This window comes from Coregonus clupeaformis, chromosome 17 (genome assembly GCF_020615455.1).
Source record: "Coregonus clupeaformis isolate EN_2021a chromosome 17, ASM2061545v1, whole genome shotgun sequence".
Classification (NCBI taxonomy): Eukaryota; Metazoa; Chordata; class Actinopteri; order Salmoniformes; family Salmonidae; genus Coregonus; species Coregonus clupeaformis.
The window spans coordinates 73,352,053-73,375,175 of NC_059208.1; the positions used below are offsets into that span (position 1 = coordinate 73,352,053).

At 42.0% G+C, this 23,123-nt stretch overlaps 1 protein-coding gene across 2 annotated transcripts; it reads right to left on the bottom strand.

Moving 5' to 3' along the window:
* Positions 1-11: 11 nt before the first annotated feature.
* LOC121533764 (guanine nucleotide-binding protein subunit beta-4) lies at positions 12-22,900 on the bottom strand. 2 transcript variants are annotated; one of them, XM_041839985.2, is made up of 12 exons: positions 22,776-22,900; positions 17,778-17,863; positions 13,005-13,138; positions 12,741-12,779; positions 7,415-7,521; positions 7,242-7,250; positions 5,926-5,989; positions 5,282-5,444; positions 4,717-4,783; positions 2,831-3,032; positions 917-1,133; positions 12-629 (listed from the first exon to the last, which is right to left on the bottom strand). In XM_041839985.2, the coding sequence occupies exons 3-12, from the start codon at positions 13,059-13,061 to the stop codon at positions 523-525; spliced, it is 1,032 nt and encodes a 343-aa protein (XP_041695919.1). In that variant the 5' UTR covers positions 13,062-13,138; positions 17,778-17,863; positions 22,776-22,900; the 3' UTR covers positions 12-522. The 2 variants fall into 2 exon arrangements, with proteins under 2 accessions (XP_041695919.1, XP_041695920.1); XM_041839986.2 differs by lacking the exons at positions 7,242-7,250; positions 22,776-22,900 and having other exon boundaries at positions 17,778-17,956.
* Positions 22,901-23,123: the final 223 nt, after the last annotated feature.

Sequence of the window (23,123 nt, forward strand, 5' to 3'; positions counted from 1 at the left end):
ACACATTATATGTGCATATATGATGCATATATACACACATAATGTTATACATATATACTGTATTTATATATACATTTACATATTACACAGACTGTCCTCTAATTTGGCGGTAACCACGGTAACATGCGCTCTATTCCCCCCCTGTCCGAAAAGAAGAGGGGATGCCAGGGTTTGTTTTTTTGTACATTTTTTAAAATCGTCTCATCATTTTTTTTTTATTGGACACTAACTGTACGTACTGAAAAGCTCTGTGTAATAGGTGGGTAAAAAAACGTCACTTGGAAAGTTAGAAAGAGTTGTTACTTTCTCACAGCGGCGCTGGCTGTGGCTTGGGCGGGTGGAGGATGGTTGGGTGAGGGGGAGGAGTTGGACGGGGGGACGACTTTGCCTGTGTTGTGGAGTTGGTGGTGGGTTGGTGGGGGGGAGAAGACACAGTGTTCACCCTCAAGTCCAGCCCAGTGGTATGGGTGGGTGGGTTGGTGGAGGGGGGATAGAGGAGGAGGTGGAGGTGATGTGGAGGGTTTAGTTCCAGATTCGGAGGAAACTGTCCCATGAGCCCGTAGCTACGGCCATGCCGTCGTCTGTCACGCCTAAACAGCTCACCCTGTTGTCGTGACCGGCCAGGACACCTAGAAAGAGAGTGGGGGGAGAGGGAAAGAGAAACAATATAAGGGTGATTAGGAGTCATTGTGAGTCATTGTACAGCCAGTGTTACACCAACTACTGTATGTACTGACTGTAAGTTGCTGTCGATAAGTGTGACTGCCAAATGAGCGCCTAGCACAAAAAGACGCATTATGTCCCTTCCTCTAACCTCAAGGGAGGAAACAAGAAAAGGTTGCATTTAAAAAAGGGATTGGAATTAGAAAGGATTTTAATTCGTGGACTAGTTCCCTCAGCTCCCCCTCCACTGTACCTGCGCGCTCGGCCTTGAGGGTGTCCCACACGTTGCAGTTGAAGTCGTCGTAGCCGGCCAGCAGCAGGCGGCCGCTCTTGGAGAAGGCCACCGAGGTGATGCCGCAGATGATGTTGTCGTGCGAGTACATCATCAGCTCTTGGTCAGCACGCAGGTCGAACAGGCGGCAGGTGGCGTCATCCGAGCCCGTGGTAAAGGCGTTGCCGTTGGGGAAGAACTGCACCACACAGACAGAGAGAATGGGTTAGGTATAGTGAATTAAGTTATTTTTGTTATAGTGTATTGTGTCATACTCACTGTTTTATCTAATGTGTATGACATTATGTTTTGTAATAATTTGTGTTACTGTATCATGATACTAAAGGTACATTTCGTCTTTGGAAGATTCTATGATGTTCCACTTTAAAGGCGTCAGCATGGTTCAGTTCGGCTGGCGCCTAGCGAACTCGGCTAGCCGAAACGAACAAGTGTGCTCACATACTCCCTTAAAAGACCTTTGCTTGAAAAACTGCAAAAAAGCGGCAATAGTACTGTTTGTCCATTTTCAGACGCCGTAGCCAGTATACTCTTCCTCAAAATAGTCAAAATGAATCTAAGAAAACTCAAGAAATCGGTCATTAATTTTGACGTTTTTGCCGAAGAGGTCTTAGTCGCGCAATTTGTTTGGTGCAGTGTTTTTCAATGAAATAATGTGCATTAAAACAAGTCGTCTCTCGTTGAATGACAACAAATACTTTATTGAAGAATCCCTACTGTTGACCAATCATCAACGAAGGGGCGTAGACTTCAACGCCGAACTTCTGCTTGCCTCCAGAACAAAATGCTGTGTGCCCGAACAGCCGAAAAAAACCTCACCCAAGTACAAAACGAACAAAAACGTCACGAAATGTCATCATAATATATGCACAAACTCTACCGAACTGTTTCGGCTGGGAAGCATGCGGACGCCTTAACACGACAGGGTCGAGCGAGTACAGATACCCCAAACAGTAAATACACACTGAGTATACAAAACATTAAGAACACCTGCTCTTTCCATGACATAGACTGACCAGGTGAAACCTATAATCCCTTATTGATGTCACTTGTTAAAACCACTTCAATCAGTGTAGATGAAGGGGAGGAGACAGGTTAAAGAAGACAATTGAGACATGGATTGTATATGTTTGCCATTCAGAGGGTGAATGGGCAAGACAAAAGATTTAAGTGCCTTTGAAAGGGAAAGCGAAAAGGGGATACCTAGGCAGTTGTACAACTGAATGCATTCAACTGAAATGTGTCTTCCGCATTTAACCCAACCCCTCTGAATCAGAGAGGTGCGGGGGGCTGCCTTAATCGACATTAACTGCCTTGCTCAGGGGGGTATGGTAGTAGGAGCAAGGCGTACCTGTTTTTGTCAAGCTGCAACACTGCTGGATTTTTCACGCTGAACAGTTTCCCGTGTGTATCAAGAATGGTCCACCACCCAAAGGACATCCAGCCAACATGACACAACTGTGGGAAGCATTGGAGTCAACATGGGCCAGCATCCCTGTGGAATGCTTTTGACACCTTTTAGAGTCCATGCCCCGACGAATTGAGGCTCTGGGGGGGAGGGGGGTGGTGGGGGGGGTGCAACTCAATATTAGGAAGGTGTTCCTAATGTTTGGTATACTTAGTGAACGTTTCCTTGGATCCTACAATCCATCTTCAGGTTCTCTTTTTAGGATTAAGATTACATTGTCAGACAAATCTGTATCAAATTCTTGCAGTATTAGTTAGCAAAGAAAGTGAATATGTACCAAACAAATATTTGTGATATCTTGTTTGGTAACCGGTCTGGTAACAGATGTTTGTCTGCTTTACAGTACCGTCCTACAATGTAAGGTTCTTCATATCAAAACGCTACATATAACTCCTGTGCCTCCTACTCACGCAGACGGCGTTGATGTCGGACACGTGGCCGGTGAAGGACTGCCTGCACATGCCGTCCCGGACGTCCCACAGCTTGGAGGAAGCGTCACAGGCCCCAGACACAAAAGTCTTGAAGTCAGGGCTGAGGGACAGGCTCATCACATCCCCTGTGTGGCCCGTGAAGCTGGTGGCCATCTGGCCAGTCTCGATGTCCCATAAAGCGCTGAGAGTGAAGGGGGGGGTATGGGGATACAGTGGAAATGTTAAGACTTGAAATGTAATTGATGATGAATGGGGAGGTGCACTGGGTTCTCCTCTCTGTGTGTGTGTGTGTGTGTGTGTGTCAGTGTAGTCTGTAGGGTTGGGCGATGTCAACCTTTGTCCTATCGTGATTATGTACCCATAAAACATTGTGATATACGATGCTATCGCCCCCTATTGGCCAACCCAATGATCTTTCGTTTTTTATTGAAAATAAGTTTTAAGAAATCCGCTAAAACTACAGTTGGGCTATAGCGTGAAATCGAATGCAACTGGACAGATAATGATGAAAGATAATGTTGTTGAAAGCCTGGGGAGAGGCTAAGTGCAGGCAAATATTTTCCTAATATTCCTTTCTGGTGGAGGAGCTTCAGCATGGAGCAGGTTTGTGTGTGTGTCTGTGTGGCGCGCTGTGATGGAGCAGTGACTGTCTGAGGAACGGGCTGTCTTACCGTAGTGACCTCATTGGCTGGATAGAAACAGTCTACAGTCTTCAAAACTGGATAATAATTGCTTTATTTGCCTCATAAAATAATAGAAAATAAATCATATTGTTTGTTCTATCTATCATAAATGCCTAGGCATAGGCTATAGACTTTCATTCTTGTTATTTTTGAAAGCCACAACTTTAGGACAACACCTTTGTAGGCTAGAATATTTGGGAAATAAGCTGCTGTTCATAACTTGAACTTGCCTTAAAGCTTTTATGATATGCCAGTAAGAGGAATGAGGATAGGTTATTGGCCATTTGTTTTTTTTATCTAGTTTGGAGGGATTTTCCCAGCCCGCATGGATAATATATTTCTTAATAAACTTAAACTTGATTAAACTTGTCATTCGATTTTTCTATAGGCTATTGATATTGTTTGTTCTCTCTCATTATTAGTCCCCTGGCTACCTTATGTTTTTAGGCTACTCAAATAACTTTTTGAGATGGAATGCAGTTACATTCATTGTTTGATCGGGAGAAAGCCATTCATAAAATGATGAAGCATAGCCTTCTGTCATATTCATAGCCTATCGAATGAAGAGAGAAGGGAATATAGGCTACGTTATTTTAAAACAGCTAAACACAAGATAGTTAAGGAGTGTTTGTTATTTTCTTTTAAATGAATAGGTTCAGGCTACAGACTAAAAGCCGATGCATCTGACAGAGAGAGAGAGAGAGAGAGAATATTGGACATTTTGTGCTGTTTTGGTGGAATTCTCTGCTCTGTTTACCTTGCATTCCTCTCTTGCGTTCTGTATACAACATATTTATTGAAATAGGCTATAGCAAATAGGAATAGGCAAATTACTCAGAATGTCACTTGTGTGCTGCCCTGCTGTGTGCTGGAGAATCCACTCTTTACTGCGTGGCGGCAGTCAAGTTCAAATAGGCTAAACCATTGTCGGTCACATCACGATGTCGTCACCATCGTCGATAGACGCTGCTATCGTATTATCGCCCAACCCTAATAGTCTGTGTGAGTAGTATTCACAGGAGCTGGCTTAGAGAAGGCCATTATAGCACCAGACCCAGAACAAAACCAAGACAAAGCCTTATAAGAGCGGTGGATGCACAGCTATTGGACAAAGGATATCATCTAGACACAAGTTGTGTTCCCCAAATAAGCATTCCTCCCACACTAGATCAACAAACTCACCAGGTGGTGTCCCCGGAACTAGTCACAATCTGGTTGTCATCCAGGAAACGACAGCAAGACAAATAGCCTGAAAAATAGAGGTTGAAAATAACCATACGGGCTTAATCCACACTATTCACATCAATACCATAACAAGCCATCACTGTGGTCCTCAGTGCATCCACTGCCCTTGTTCACCCCACCTTCACAGATCTGACAGTATTGGACAGGTGTAAACAATATGGAGAAGAACTAGTCTCACCCGTATTCATAAAGTATCTCAGAGAAGGAGTGCTGATCTAAGATCCGTTTTTCCTTTTAGATCATAATGAATAAGATTATATTAATTATGGGTGGAACTGATCCTAGATCAGCACTCCTACTCTGAGATGCTTTATGAAACGGGCCCAGATCTGCAGGGGATATTGAATGAGGGCAGAGGGGAGGAATGAAGGCAGCTTTTTGGAATGAAATAAGGTTATCTTGGTTTAAACCAATCAAAGAAGTCGATGAGGTGAAATTGTGCTATTTCCTTTCTAAAACTGCGGTATTCCGCCTCTTAAAAAGAGCCTTCTCCAGTGTGTACCTGTGTGTCCGGGCAGCTCGCGGGTGACACGCACGTTGCCCTCGCGGGTCTTCAGGCTGTAGATGGAGCAGATGTTGTCCAAACCTCCGCACGCCACGTAGTTCCCAGAGGGCGCGTATGCACAGGTCATCACCCAGGAGGAGCGCAGCGGGATGGCATGCATCTACGGAACACACACACATGATCAGCGTCTGTTACCTCCAGGGTTGCAATCAAAATTCATAAGTGTTAAGACTTGAAAGGAAGGACCAAATCCTAACTTGAGATCTGAACGCATAACCTGTATTTTGGCTTCCCAAGTCCAAGTTACGCGTGCAGATCTTATGTTAGGAACCTTCCTGAAGTGAATTGACATTCAATTCGGGAATAGAAATATCCTGGTAGAAAATAAAAGGAAATTATTTTCAGGCGAATTCACTTCCTGATATAACCTAAATGGTAATTGTTTTGACCCCAACTGTGCTTCGCTCAATCACCCAGGGGAGTGGAATGTGATACAGTATGCAGAGGAGAACCAAGGACAACGAGGATGGCACTGTTTGCTACAGTGTGAGGGGAGATATAGAGGATACTTTACTGGTGCTTGTTTGTCTTTGATGTTATTTGAGAGCGGTTACACAGGTGTAGTTTATTGTAGGTCTCACCTTGTTTGTTGTGTAGCTGTCCCAAATGATCAATTTGCCATCCTGGGAGGCGCTTACAAGTAACCTAGACGCCAGTAAAAAAAGAGTATGGTTTCAATATATTGACCTGTCAGCACAGCACACTAGCATACATTCACAGGAACAAAAAAAGCCATGGAGCTAGTTAGAGCATACCTAATGCATGCATAACTAATGTAGCCAGAAAAGCTGCTGCTTCCAAAGCAGTTTAAATGTGGTGTGAACTCCAGAGCCCTCTCCCTCCCTCTTTCTCTTCCTCCCTCCCTCCCTCCTTCCCTCCCTCTCCCTCCCTCCCTCCCTCCCTCTCTCTCTCTCTCTGGTGGGACACCCCACATGCCAGGATCGCAGTGTGAACCGTCCAGGATAGCGACCACTTTGGATGAGCCATTTCATGTAATATTCATTGCCTCAGTCATCTGAAAGGCTCTACAGTCGAGAGGGGGGCAGGGAGAGACAGAGGGAGAGAGAACGAGAGAAGGATAGAGGGGATAGAGAGCAAGATAAAGGTGGAGAGAAGGGGAGGGAGAATAGAGAGGGGAGGTGATAGAGAGAATGAAGGAAAGAGAGAGGGAGAGAGATAGGAAGAGAGCCTACCCCACCCCCCATCCCCCTGCCACCAACTGCTTGTGTTTCCGTCTCTCCAGTGATAGGAAGTGGGTTGGCACCCATCTGTAGCGAGCCAAGCACACAATAAAGGGAGAGCTGTGCCGCTGAAATGTCAACTGCTGTATATAAAATAAACACAGGCTGTTTGTCCTCCAGGTGGTTCACCCAGAGTGCAGACGCACACTCAGAAGTATTTGGGAGCAGTAAGAATGAGCTGGTAAGCATACATACTTGTAATCCAATGGCTCACATATAAATCGAGCCTCAATTGGAAATCAGTCGGTCCAACTGTACTAGTGTGACTGGCAACAGTACAGTGACTGGTAAAAATGTGCCTCTGCCCTATGTGGCGTAGTATTGAACTAGTAGCACATAGCTAGCTATGGGTTAAATCTATTTCTAACAGTCTATCAAACTTTTCTTTTACTTTTTTTGTAATTTAAAAGTTAATGGCTTTGGTTTGGGACAATGTTTCTGTCCAAAACCCACAGGACACAAGCAGCCAGTGCTGAAGAATATGGAGGATTAGTAGTAGTAGTAGTAGTAGCAGTAGTGTAGTATTGCAGCAGTTGTGGTAGTAGTAGTAGTATATTAGTAGGATAGTAGCAGTAGTACTAGTAGTAGTGGTACTAACTAGTAGTAGTACTAATAATAATACATTTAATTTGTATAGTGCTTTTCATTAGAGTTACCTCATAGGACTTATGCAACAATAAAAAGACAATAAAAAACAATTTAGAATCAAGGGGGATAAAATAACAACAGCAGTAGTAGAAGTATATTAGCAGTAGAAGCATAGTAGCAGTAGAAGTATTGCAGTAGTAGTATTGCAGTAGTAGTAGTATTAGCAGTAGTATTGTCAGACCTGGAGTCAGTGCCCCAGTGCATTGCATAGATCTTGGCGAGATGGCCCCTGAGAGTGCGCCGCGTTCTCATCTGTATCCGGCCCACTGAGTCCAGACCAGCTGTGATCTGCCAATATAACAGGCCCAAAGGAAACATCATCAGCATAACCCAGCACAGTCATTCATAAACTTCATGCTAGCCCAAATATGTAAATGTTAGTTTCATAGACTAATTGCTAGGCTATTTGCTTTATACCTATAGTGCATTCGGAAAGTATTCAGACCCCTTGACTTTTTCCACATTTTGTTACGTTACAGCCTGATTCTAAAATTGATTAAACTATTTTGTTTCCTCATCAATCTACACACAATGCCCCATAATGTCAAAGTGAAAACAAGTTTTTTGAAATTGAGCTCAGGTGCATCCTGTTTCCATTTTTCATCCTTGAGATGTTTCTACAATTTGATTGGAGCCCACCTGTGGTAAATTCAATTGATTGGACATGATTTGGAAAGGCACACACCTATCTACAGTTGAAGTCGGAAGTTTACATACACTTAGGTTGGAGTCATTAAACCTTGTTTTTCAACCACTCCACAAATTTATTGTTAACAAACTATAGTTTTGGCAAGTCGGTTAGGACATCTACTTTGTGCATGACACAAGTAATTTTTCCAACAATTGTTTACAGACATATTATTTCACTTATAATTCACTGTATAACAATTCCAGAGGGTCATAAGTTTACATAACCTAAGTTGACTGTGCCTTTAAACAGCTTGGAAAATTCCAGAAAATGATGTCATGGCTTTAGAAGGTTCTGATAGGCTAATTGACATCATTTGAGTCAATTGGAGGTGTACAGTGAGGGAAAAAAGTATTTGATCCCCTGCTGATTTTGTACGTTTGCCCACTGACAAAGAAATGATCAGTCTATAATTTTAATGGTAGGTTTATTTGAACAGTGAGAGACAGAATAACAACAAAAAAATCCAGAAAAACGCATGTCAAAAATGTTATAAATTGATTTGCATTTTAATGAGGGAAATAAGTATTTGACCTCCTCTCAATCAGAAAGATTTATGGCTCCCAGGTGTCTTTTATACAGGTAACGAGCTGAGATTAGGAGCACACTCTTAAAGGGAGTGCTCCTAATCTCAGCTTGTTACCTGTATAAAAGACACCTGTCCAAAGAAGCAATCAATCAATCAGATTCCAAACTCTCCACCATGGCCAAGACCAAAGAGCTCTCCAAGGATGTCAGGGACAAGATTGTAGACCTACACAAGGCTGGAATGGGCTACAAGACCATCGCCAAGCAGCTTGGTGAGAAGGTGACAACAGTTGGTGCGATTATTCGCAAATGGAAGAAACACAAAAGAACTGTCAATCTCCCTTGGCCTGGGACTCCATGCAAGATCTCACCTCGTGGAGTTGCAATGATCATGAGAACGGTGAGGAATCAGCCCAGAACTACACGGGAGGATCTTGTCAATGATCTCAAGGCAGCTGGGACCATAGTCACCAAGAAAACAATTGGTAACACACTACGCCGTGAAAGACTGAAATCCTGCAGCGCCCGCAAGGTCCCCCTGCTCAAGAAAGCACATATACAGGCCCGTCTGAAGTTTGCCAATGAACATCTGAATGATTCAGAGGAGAACTGGGTGAAAGTGTTGTGGTCAGATGAGACCAAAATGGAGCTCTTTGGCATCAACTCAACTCGCCGTGTTTGGAGGAGGAGGAGGAATGCTGCCTATGACCCCAAGAACAACATCCCCACCGTCAAACATGCAGGTGGAAACATTATGCTTTGGGGGTGTTTTTCTGCTAAGGGGACAGGACAACTTCACCGCATCAAAGGGGCAATGGACGGGGCCATGTACCGTCAAATCTTAGGTGAGAACCTCCTTCCCTCAGCCAGGGCATTGAAAATGGGTCGTGGATGGGTATTCCAGCATGACAATGACCCAAAACACATGGCCAAGGCAACAAAGGAGTGGCTCACGAAGAAGCACATTAAGGTCCTGGAGTGGCCTAGCCAGTCTCCAGACCTTAAATCCCATAGAAAATATGTGGAGGGAGCTGAAGGTTTGAGTTGCTAAACATCAGGCTCGAAACCTTAATGACTTGGAGAAGATCTGCAAAGAGTGGGACAAAATCCCTCCTGAGATGTGTGCAAACCTGGTGGCCAACTACAAGAAACGTCTGACCTCTGTGATTTCCAACGAGGGTTTTGCCACCAAGTACTAAGTCATGTTTTGCAGAGCGGTCAAATACTTATTTCCCTCATTAAAATGCAAATCAATTTATAACATTTTTGACATGCGTTTTTCTGGATTTTTGTTTGTTATTCTGTCTCTCACTGTCCAAATAAACCTACCATCAAAATTATAGACTGATCATTTCTTTGTCAGTGGGCAAACGTACAAAATCAGCAGGGGATCAAATACTTTTTTCCCTCACTGTACCTGTGGATGTATTTCAAGGCCTACCTTCAAACTCAGTGCCTCTTTGCTTGACATCATGGGAAAATCAAAAGAAATCAGCCTAGACCTCCGAAAAAACATTGTAGACCACCACAAGTCTGGTTCATCCTTGGGAGCAATTTCCAAACACCTGAAGGTACCACGTTCATCTGTACAAACAATAGTACGCAAGTATAAACACCATGGGACCACGCAGCCATCATACCGCTCAGGAAGGAGACACGTTCTGTCTCCTAGAGATGAATGTACTTTGGTGCGAAAAGTGCAAATCAATCCTAGAACAACAGCAAAGGACCTTGTGAAGATGCTGGAGGAAACAGGTACAAAAGTATCTATATCCACAGTAAAACAAGTCCTATATCGGCATAACCTGAAAGGCCGCTCAGCAAGGAAGAAGCCACTGCTCCAAAACCGCCATAAAAAAGCCAGACTATGGTTTGCAACTGCACATGGGGACAAAGATCGTACTTTTTGGAGAAATGTCCTCTGGTCTGATGAAACAAAAATAGAACTGTTTGGCCATAATGACCATCGTTATGTTTGGAGGAAAAAGGGGAAGCTTGCAAGCCGAAGAACACCATCCCACAGTGAAGCACGGGGGTGGCAGCATCATGCTGTGGGGGTGCTTTGCTGCAGGAGGGACTAGTGCACTTCACAAAATAGATGGCATCATGAGGAAGGAAAATTATGTGGATATATTGAAGCAACATCTCAAGACATCAGTCAGGAAGTTAAAGCTTGGTCGCAAATGGGTCTTCCAAATGGACAATGACCCCAAGCATACTTCCAAAGTTGTGGCAAAATGGCTTAAGGACAACAACGTCAAGGTATTTGAGTGGCCATCACAAAGCCCTGACCTCAATCCTATAGACAATTTGTGGGCAGAACTAAAAAAGCGTGTGCGAGCAAGGAGGCCTACAAACCTGACTCAGTTACACCAGCTCTGTCAGTAGGAATGGGCCAAAATTCACCCAACTTATTGTGGGAAGCTTGTGGAAGGCTACCCGAAACGTTTGACCCAAGTTAAACAATTTAAAAGGCAATTGAGTGTATGTAAACTTCTGACCCACTGGGAATGTGCTGAAATAAATCATTCTCTCTACTATTATTCTGACATTTCACATTCTTAAAATAAAGTGGTGATCCTAACTGACCAAAGACAGGGAACTTTTACTAGCATTAAATGTCAGGAATTGTGAAAAACTGAGTTTAAATGTATTTGGCTAAGGTGTATGTAAACTTCCGACTTCAAATGTATATAAGGTCCCACAGTTGACAGTGCATGTCAGAGCAAAAACCAAGCCATGAGGTCGAAGGAATTGTCAGTAGAGCTCCGCGACCAGATTGTGTAGAGGCACAGATCTGGGGAAGGGTACCAAAACATTTCTGCAGCATTGAAGGTCCCCAAGAACACAGTGGCCTTCATCATTCTTAAATGGAAGAAGTTTAGAACCACCAAGACTCTTCCTAGAGCTGGCCGCCCGGCCAAAATGAACAATCGGGGGAGAAGGGCCTTGGTCAGGGAGGTGACGAAGAACCCAATGGTCACTCTGACAGAGCTCCAGAGTTACTCTGTGGAGATGGGAGAACCTTCCAGAAGGACAACCATCTCTGCAGCACTCCACCAATCAGGCCTTTATGATAGAGTGGCCAGACGGAAGCCACTCCTCAGTAAAAGGCACATGACAGCCCGCTTGGAGTTTGCCAAAAGGCACCTAAATGACTCTAAGACCATGAGAAACAAGATTCTTTGGTCTGATGAAACCAAGATTGAACTCTTTAGCCTGAATGCCAAGCGTTACATCTGGAGGAAACCTGGCACCATCCCTACGGTGAAGCATGGTAGTGGCAGCATCATGCTGTCGGGATGTTTTTCAGCGGCAGGGACTGGAAGACTAGTCAGGATCAAGGGAAAGATGAATGGCGCATAGTACAGAGATATCCTTGATGAAAACCTGCTCCAGAGCGCTCAGGACCTCAGCCTGGGGTGAAGGTTCACCTTCCAACAGGACAACGACCCTAAGCACACAGCCAAGACAATGCAGGAGTGGCTTCGGGACAAGTCTCTGAATGTCCTTAAGTGGCCCAGCCAGAGCCCGGACTTGAACCAGAATGAACATCTCTGGAGAGACCTTAAAATAGCTGTGCAGCGACGCTCCCCATCCAACCTGACAGAGCTTGAGAGTATCTGCAGAGAAAAATGGGAGAAACTCCCCAAATACAGTTGTGCCAAGCTTGTAGCGTCATACCCAAGAAGACTCAAGGCTGTAATCGCTGCCAAAGGTGCTTCAACAAAGTACTGAGTATAGGGTCTGAATACTTATGTAAATGTGATATTTCTGTTTTTTATTCTTAATAAAAGTGGAACATTTTCTAAAAACCTGTTCTGGCTTTGTCATTATGGGGTATTGTGTATAGATTGATGAGGGGGAAAAAACTATTTAATCCATTTTAGAATAAGGCTGTAACGTAACAAAATGTGGAAAAAGTCAAGGGATCTGAATACTTTCCGAATGCACTGTATGTTTGTTTCATAGCTATTCGTGTCTTAGTGTAGTGGACCCTATCCAATCAGTCACCCTGATACATGGTACATGGTAAGATAACAAAGACCTTGAGATTTCAGATTGTCAAAAGAGGCTCAAATTCAAGTGTAACAAGAATGTATTTCTTCAAATCTTATCCTGCAAACCTGCTAACTGGTTGTGATTGGAAAGAGCCTAAGGGGTCATGCTTATGTAGACAATGTTTGGCTGTATTTTATATCAAGCACACATGATAGCTTGATCCAAGGTATAACCGGCATTTCTATGTACTGTAAGTAAATGTGTAATCTTAACTTGTTGAATCCCTTACCTGCGAAAGAGTGGAGTCACTACAGGCTTTCCTGGCATCCTGTAACACAACAACAAAATGGCAATGTTCAGAGTTTGCGATAGACTGAAAGAACATATAAGAGTATATTAAAGAAAGTGGTCCAGTGTTAATATTATAATATGATTTAAATGACTGATATATCATGCCAAGGAATGCTATCAACTGCTCATCTGAAACTTTACTGTTCAGATTTCTTGAGTCAAGGATTCAATCCAGACACACACACTCACACACGCCCCATACCCGGATTTGATTGCGTAGTTGCTCCGCTTCCTGCCGTAACTGTTCCAGCTCACTCATTGTCCCTCTGTGATGTGTTCAGGCCACGCTCCACTTGGAATACTGGGTTTGTAAAAAACACACAGACCAGCTGACACCTGCAAAACACAGACAGACAGACAGACAGTCAGTCAGACGGACAGACACACTTTCAGAGGAGCACTTCCCTGGGCTGTAACAAACACGGACATCCTGTGGATGGGGCTGCTTTGGCCTGAGTCAAGGGGCGCCGGCCTGTACCCAGACACAGGCACCAATCACCTCCAGTCTGGTTCAAAAGGCCATTTAGACGCACAAGGCTCTGAGTCGCTGACCTTTTCCACTCAATCAGGCGGGGTGTTTTGCATTGTGCTGTTTTAGCTCCCTGCCCTGCCATTGATTCTGTTTGAATATAATTTGACGTGCAAATGAGGGGTGTAACTGTACTGTAACTGTACTGTAGCTCTATTGAGTGAATTGGGTTTATACACACACCCACGCTCGCACGCACACATACATACACACACACACACTAGGCTGTGTGTGTGTCATCTCTTCCTTTACCTAGGGGAGCCTGAATGTGGGTCACGGAGCACTTACACACTCTTCAGAAATGTTGGGAGCGCCGGGCCCCCCTCATTTTCCAGGACATTTTGCAGCATGCTGTCCAGAATGCAGCCCTGGATTAACGTTTTAGTTCCATTTCTATAATTAGCAGCTATGGTAGCAGGCCTGTAAAATGTATTTATTTTCCCACATTGGAAAAAATATTTGCTACACATTTAATAACTCTCGTCAAAGCATTCATAGCAGCTGGTATTTCTGTTTATTGAATGGCCATGGATGTATGATGCTTTATGAAATAGGGTTAACAAATAAGTGTTAAATAAGCATTAATAACTAAGCGTTAATGGCCTTTGCGCTAATAACCATGTTAAACCATGTTCTGCACTATGCAGAAATCTCACCGCCATTTCCTGGTTGCTAAAATTCTAATAGTTCGCCTAATTTCAGTTTATGTGACACAACAAGCAAGTATAGTGTAGAGAATCACTGTATCACTATACCACTGTACCACTGCGAAATATATTTTCCAGAACCAAAAATATTGTATTTTCAGCTGTTTGAAGCTGGTGTACAAAACCAAAAGTAAAAGACGCAAAAACTAAACTTAAGAACTAAACTTAAAAACTAAACTTAAGAACGGGAAGCATAGAAATAGGGCACATAGAAAAGATATACCGCTTCTTGGACTTGCTTTCAGTGAGAATGACAGATCTAACACACATTTCTATGTGAATTTGGTCAGGTTGCCCAGCTTTAAATAATCTTTATTCTTTATGCTTAATTTACATAACAGCATACTCCTTCCATATAGCCTACATAATGCATATGCATTTTACAACCTCATTCAAAAGCTACACTATTCAAGGCTTAGCTCGAGACTGTTTGTCATTCTATTCCCACTGCAGAATTACAAAAAAGATATATGCATCCTTTCGGCGTAAGGTAGGAAGCACACTGACAAAAGTAAGACAGTGGAGAAAGAAATACCTTTGGCTGGGAATTATGTTTCCGTCATGACACCTGCAGAGCCCCTGATGTCAGTTTACCAGTGACGTGCTGCTGCTGGTGCCTTATCTGCTCCTTTAAGAAACATAATCCACTATACACTAGTGTACATGTCTCACTGGCCAACATAAAAGCTAATTTCATTTCAACTATTAGGCAGAAGACTATGCACAAAAGCTTAACTAAACCTATTTGCGCATATGACATGCAAAATAATGCAAATATAAAACAACAATCCCCATAATGTGACAGTACTACATTTCTACAACGACAGACTTTAAAAGTAGACCCTAATGGTTCAATCTAAATTGTTCTCGCATTTTGTAAACTACTTAAGTTGGTGGTCAAATGACACATTTCTGCCCCCTTCCACCACTTCTGAGGCCATCTCTGAATCGAATTGCCCTTATTTAGTGGTGTGTGGGATACAGACTGGCCGAGTAGCTTTCCTCTAGTGGTGGTGGTTGACTGGGAGGCCCAGAGAATGGCACAGAGACAGGGATGACAAAGGGGAGCTCTGCGCTGGCTCCCTATTGTTTAGTGTGTGGCAGTGCTGCTTGGCACAACCTCAGCAGGCAGGCCCTAAGCCTGGGCATGGGTGGGAGGCTCTCCACTCTACCCAGTGAAGACAGCCACTGCCCGCCCGCCCACCCTGTTCAACACAAATGTAACTAATGCCGAGACACACACACACAAACACACACGCATAAATGCCTTCACAAATCAACGTGAAATAAATAAATACGTCCATGCACACATCACACACAATTGTGCATCTCTCTCTCGCTCACACACACACATATCACATACTACTACCACGCTGCATCTTCCCTGACATCCGCTCCATTTAAACAACATCGCTCGAACAGTAATGGATTTTTAATTTTTACCGTTACACTTGCATCTGAAATTAGCACGCCCACTTTTAGTTACAACTTTGAACTGTAATATTATTGGGAATATTGTGTCTGATGTTTGTCTCACCCAAATGAGTCCACTTACGGTCACAAGGCCATTAACTTGACCTCTCCTGGGAAGGGCACAATGTTAGACTTGTCTGTAACCTAATCCTAGGGATTACCATGGTTTCATATTTGTGTAATGTATCCAGCGTTATATTGAATACTGGATTGATTTTCCAAGTAACATTGTCTCTGATGAATAGATATTGCTGGCTGAATAGGACTTATTAATGTGTAATGCATGGGTTTGGTCTGATATGTGTGTTATTTCATGTTAAAACCCCTGTAATAGGCTAAAGCCATGTTTGTAAAAAGAAATATTGTTAATGTTTGGAGTGGAAGATTTTGGTAATGTCATGCGATGAAAGTGTGATGTGAGTATGAAATGTCTTGGGAGAATATGAAAAAGTATGAAAAATGTATGCACTCACTAATTGTAAGTCGCTCTGGATAAGAGCGTCTGCTAAATGACTAAAATGTCAATGTGAAATGTGTGTGAGCGGGTGTAGGTGCACATGTTCTTGGGATGAAATCGTGTGTACATGTATATGTTCTTCTAACTCCAATAGGGTGATACATCTCTGCAGAGAGGTGGAGGTGGCCTAAACATTGGGTAAAAGCAAAAGGAGGTAGGGCAGCCCCACCAGGTGTCAACTTGTTCAGTTCACAGAAACATCTGGAGAATGACGGAAATATCAGGTGACTTTACTTCCCAAATTATTTCCTGGACAAGCTGAGTATTTACATTGGTCAACTGCAGACATAAGGAAATACATTAAATACATTCAGTATATGACAGACGCATATGGATATCAAACATGATCTTCATATGTTCTCTAATAAATAATTTGCCACTTAGGCCTATCACAAATCCACTCTAATTGTGACCACGAAAATATTTGGCCAGTATGTTTTTTCTATAGCCTACCTGTGCACAAAGAGCTACAGTATTACTGGTCAAAGTTTGCATACTATGATAACAGCAGTTGTAATGCTGTTTACTCTTTACAACACTTCACTACAGATGTAGGATCTTAATTTGAGCTAGTTTGGTACAGCAGTAAAATTATAAGGAAATGTGAATTATTATGTGAATTATAATTAATGGACATTTTTGGAGGGGTTGATACATTTTTCGTAAGGGAAAATCAAGTCTGACATTTCAAAGTGGAAATTACAAACTTCAGAAGCCTTTTAAAACCTCAAATACACTACAAGTTTTAAATGTCCTGCATTGCAGGAAAGTTCTCCTGCAACAGGGTGATCAAATTAAGGTCCTACAGCTGTACCTCACTGATCTTGTTGGAGGACTTATTAAACCTGTCTTGTCAGGATATTGCTTAAAACTCAGAAGTATAACAATAACTGATAGGCTTACAGCTAAAACAAACACAGGGCTAGTTATAGGCCTAGACTATAACTATTAAAACAATTACTGTAATTTTAACGCGGATTGTGTATACTATTAGAGAGATAGCAGATACACGAAAGTTCCAACTTTGTTACAATACTGTTACAATGTTGTTAAAATACTGTTACATTGTAACAGCACCACAACACACAGAACTGGAAGGTTATCTGTTCTCAGTGTTCTGACAGAATCTTGAACACGTGTTGCTTTGACAAGATTAAATATTGAAATATATTAGATTTTATATAATCTCCAAACAAAATCAATGATGGTGGCATGCATGTTCAAGACTAAAGATGCATGAAATTAAGCAATTGGCAGCCTTGCTACAAGTTGCCGCTCGAATGAAGGCTGAATGTCATCTATAATTGATGAATGTAAAAATATATATATATATATATATATATATATATAATACTCCCGGCATCCTACTCTACATATCTGAATAAGGCTTCGTTATATTCGTGAAGATAGCCTTTTATCCTATAGCCTACAGTAGGCTAGTTTATTTCCGTCCGACGGTGATTTGACAGTAAAAGGCCGCGTTTCGATAACACCGAATTTTCACCAATAAAAGCTTCAGCGAGAAAAACAGCAAGCCTTGAAATAGATGTAATTAGCTATTAAGATGACCACTATTCAACACATTGCTTTTTAATGTATCAATTGCTCCCCTAATGTTTTGCAAACTCAATGCAAAACAAAGGCCGAAATCAACCCGTATTGTAGGCTATAGCCTACGGTTTACCCAAAGCAGGAAATAAAGGCAAGAAAATGACAAGAGACACAGCTCGCCAGAGCACACGTTATTACCTGAAACTGGATTTTTTTGGGGAATTTCCACGTCGTTCCAATCTGTGTCACAGTAGTCCGTTTTCAAATGGCATACATGGTCCCAGCTGTGAAAGAAATTTCAAGATAGCGGTATTAATTTTAAGACAATTTAACAGATTTAAAGGGCCAGGCACTCGCGCAACTCTGGCAGGATTAGACTGAACGTTCACCAAGCAATCTAATCACCACACCCATGAAGAAACTGGGAACATGGCAACAGCCTACACCGAGGGGTGCACTAACAGAGATGTCGTGCATTTTCATCTTATTCATTCCTAAAACATGTTCAAACGTATTCTTAAGACAATCTCTTGATTTATATCAGTGATTTTTCTCTACTTAGAGAAGTGTCCTGTTTTCTTGTACAATAATGACCAAATCAATCGTGTCGCAATAGCTTTGTTTCACCCACAGGAAAATGGTATTGACTGTCAACTCCCTCAACAAAAAGAAAGAACGGAGTACAGGAAACAAATTGTTACAGTGTAGGTTAACATCTATCGCGGAGGTCTGGACAATACGATATTGTTTTAAAATATTATTATTGGTTTACGGAGCTTGTAACGCCGCCTACATGTATTATTCCTTCCTTCATCATGTTGTATGGTTACAGTTGTGACTTTCGAGCTATACAGTGGATTGAGCATTGGGAAGTAGGCTAAAGTTTGCAGTAAGGGGATGACAGAGTGCTTTACTATCAGGCTATTACAATGGAATTCAGTGTTTTCTAAATGTTCATACATTATTATCAATGCAAGTTGTTTTGAAGACTTTGTCAATTCAGTGTGATTAGGCCTTCACAATTTTGCTCTTGATATGCAAAACATAGCCAAAATATGAATTACCATTTTTAATACTATGTTCTTACAATACAAAACCTTTAGTTTTTACTGTAATAGGCTAAAGGTTTTGGCTTATGTAGGCAAGTACCAATTAATTATCTAGATATCTTGTAGTACTGAAATAAAATGGTTATTGGGATAACCATTATATACACTTAGGGCATACTTATACAGACTACCTATAGGCCTGCACTTTCATCCAATCCTGGAGATCGCTCACATTGTGCAGACACTAAAAGTGCCAGTTAAATGTAGCTATATGTTTCTGGTGCTCTGAACCTACATCATATGATTAAACATGTATGTGTTTATTAATCTCTGATCATTTTTGATAGCACCAGGGAAATGTGTGTCTAGTCTGTTTCCAGTGTAAAGGGGGTACATAGTAGAATAGGATTTCTCTCCATTAGGACATGCTGAATTTTTAATGGGGCCAATGAAAGAGAGCAGTGGGATAGGCTTTTCCTCATCTCTGCGAGAGCTATAATCAATGAAGGGGAGATGAAAGTTGCACAGCCCTTGGTTTCCTTTTGGAATAGCATGGGGTCAGATTAAGTCTAAATGAATTCACACAGCAGTAGATTACCTCAGTCGATTCCTTTTCCTAAATGCATTATGAGGATTAGGATTAAAATAATAGCTAGTAGAGAGTCACATGTTGTTGATTCGAAGATGTAGGCCTATGTTGCAGGGTTTGATATGCTGTGAAGGCTATTAACATAAATCAAAAAGACTGATGAAAATCACAGGATGTCATAATTTTAAATGCAATCGAACGATTTTGCCAATTCATGTCTGAAATGATGCAACATTGAACTATTCTGAGGTGTGAACATCACCGCAACAAGACAGAACATAATATATTACTGTCAAATTTTGGCAGCACTCTCACAGTTTCATATCAACGTCAAATATTAATATATTAGCTGATATCTCTCTAGTTTCTCTGAAAAAGAGAGACGTTAGTCACGTCCCCTGTAACACAACACAGGGCAAATTACATTTTGTCATGTTTTGTTTTTTAACCCTTTCACCTAGGTGTGGCTAAACGCAATATTCTGGCCTGAGCATTCCTAATATTGCCAAATATAAATGTTGTAAAGACAAAACCACGAAAGACCTGGCTCACCTTGACAACAACACAATAATGTTAGTAGCTTTGTAGCCAATAATACATTCATCTTATACCAAATTCATATGAATCTATGAAAAATGATAACAGATTTCTATCTCCAATAAAAGCAAGGCCACAACAATCAAGTCAGTAAACTATCAAGTCAATTAACTGAAATACATCCCAGTGGCTTTTTCTCTCTCATGCTTGGTGATTAGATGTGAAGGGTGAAATATCTTAAATCACATCGTTTTTGTAATCGTTTTTGTAATCAACCCTCCAACCATCTCATATCCGTGTCATCCATTCCTTATTGAAAGAGTTCATTAACCAACTGAAAATCAGAGTCAAGGTGTCCAGCAAGCGACACATCATTCTCCAATCAGGTCCCTTGGTCAATCGCTTGGCAACCAAAAGGAGAGGGAGGGAGCGAATTGCACTGTAAAAATAGAACATCAATAGCTTGATGTCTGGAAAAAAGATGCAGCAGAAGCTATAAATAGCCTCAGAGCTCTGAACCAGGTACCCTGTGTGTACAATATCTCTATTGTCTTTCAGCCATGACAGATTTGCACACATCCTAACCTACCATTGCAATGGGAACTGTCTAAGACTGAAACACAGTAACACTTCGTAAACACTTAGGAGAAATGTTAAAAGATTGGGGAATTTTGCTTGCTGAAATACTGTATCTGATGAAGATGATGCATTGATATCCTTAATTAACTAAGTTCCCCTTGATTGCTGGAGTCATTTACATTATGGTAAACATTAGACTGTAATAATACAAGTGTAGGTAAAATAAGTAGGCAAGACACTATAATAACACACATAGGGTGTTACAAATTAATAGCCTGCAACAAGCAATCATACCAGATCACATAATCTCACTTTGAACTTCATTGCTACCACTTTAGGGTACATAATACCCTTGGAGGACTGCTCCGAAACAGCCGTTAACACAATATGTAGGTGCCCAAGTTGAGAGGAGATGAGAAGCACTAATGGGATATCATGCCAGAATAGCTTTTGATATGCTATTTTTATATGCGTTCCCATTTTTTTTCTTCACACCCGATGTACTCCAATGACCTACATGTAATACTGCCAGTGTATCAAAGGCAATCAAAACGTGTACAAACAGTAAACCCTTAAAAGGCTATATCAGGCCACCAGACATATCTCCAGGGGAGGTTGGCCGTTGCCTGGGCAACCCTCACAAATGGCAACTGACGTCAAGAAGGTAGGAGAAATACCAGGGAGAGCCAGAGTTGTATGCATAATGGATCATTGAAAAAGGCCCTCTAGAAGAGTGCTAAAGTGACTTAAAATATGCGCACCTCTCTGGCTCAGCGCCTCCCTCTCTGCCACTCTCTATCTGTGGAGGAGAATAGACATTGACACATCCAGAGTTGCACATGCTTTCACTGCCTGGCATGGCCTGACCCATTTGAAACAAGCCATTCGGAACCACTATTCATCAACCATCTCGCCATCTGATGAACAGTGTCGCTGACTATAAAATAAATCCTTTGGGTAACATTTATATCATTTGGCATCCATTGTTTTGCGATGGCTGGTCTCTCCTTGTGTGCGGGCATTGCTGATATATATATACTGGTGCTCTTTTGCATATGATATAAAATATGGGCCCTGCTCTCTCAGCTGTATTTCTACATGGGTATGCATAAAATGATTGTATACTCACTGAAACGCAGTCTGAAAAGACAATAAGATGGATGGTAAACCTTGCTCTCTATCCTAAACCTCATAAACCCTATAACCCATTCCAATGGGACCCACTGATGCTGTGGTTTTCGAAAACAATTAATCAATCCGAATCTCTTGATGAACATAGAGCATAACTACAGGCAATCCCTTTGTTCCATTGGAAGGTTATTGTTTTATCTCAGAGCTATTGTTGGCCCATAAGAGACTGTCACAGTGGCTGCTTGCTGAAGTGTCCTCATCATTTCTATGATAATGCCTCTCGTGCGGTGTCTGAGTCACACACCAGAGAAGCATGACACTGATCGGAATAGTGCACCTCAGTACTATGCAGATGGAGTGTGCCAAGTATACACCAGATGTACACTGCCACGGGATAAACACAGGCACATACACTGGAAAGTTGCTATGGTGCCCTACTTTAAATGGTTCTAATTTTGTGGAAGAACCTATCAGCAGTGTTTCCATATTCAAAGACAACAACCAAAATTGAGGAGAAGTAGCCTCTTAAACTGCATTAGTATTTGGCTTTGTTTTTAGGGAGGAAGCTCAACAGGAAATGGACTGTGAGAAGAAGTGAGAAAAGGACAGTGTGTCAGTCCAGGGGAATCCCAATAAGACTTGCTCAAATCAGAGATGCAAATAACAATACAAGACTTGAACTGACCTGCTGTATCCTATGAAGTGACTGAGAACAAAGTCATGTCTCTGTTGAATCTCTGAAATGTCCTGAGTCACTTACTGAAATGTCTTGAAATGAAATGTTCAACTCTCACTGAAATGTTCAACTCTCACTGAAATGTTCAACTCTCACTGAAATGTTCAACTCTCAAACTCTTTTTGAGAAATGAGGAAAAGGTCATTCCAGGTCTGAATTGACAGTAACTGTTCTTGATTCTATTGACTGTCAAGATATTTAAAAAATGAATTCCACTTGGCCCCTCTCTATTCATCAAAAAATTATAAAAAAAAAAAAACTGCACCTTCCTTCACAGTCGAAACCCTGTGATACCCGATTACTAATTCATTAGTAGGCATAAGCCCGCAATTAATTTGATTTGACATTTTGGTGCACCCCAGGCTCAAGACATAAGATAAGACCAAGGCATTACCTCAGACACACACAAACGCACGCACACACACACACACACAGACAAACACCACACCTCACTTGGAGCCTCACTCACAGATGATGTGAGTCTGACTTGCCTACTACATTAACATTTCATGCCAAACACCCATAAGACACATGTACAAAAACAGGTTTGACACTAAAATGCATTCAGCTTTTACCTTTTTTTCAGTGCAGATAAGTGGGAGAGGAAGTAGGCGTTTTCCACATACGTCCTTAAGTACATGGACTGTAAGCAGACAGACGGTGTGTGGTTTCAGTTCTTCCTCTATGCTCAGTGACTGTTGCAAGGAAGAGCAGTAATGTAGAGAGAGCTGATGCATGAGGCTGAGGGCTGGGTGTGTGTGTGTGTGTGTGTGTGTGTGTGTGTGTGTGTGTGTGTGCAGGCGGGCGGGCGGGTGGGGGGTGGGGGTGAGTGTGGAGGGGGGCATGAGGAAAAGAGACAGTAGGTATTATTATTTTTTTAAAGGGACAGAACTTTCTTTCTGACAGCAGCTTGATAATGCCAA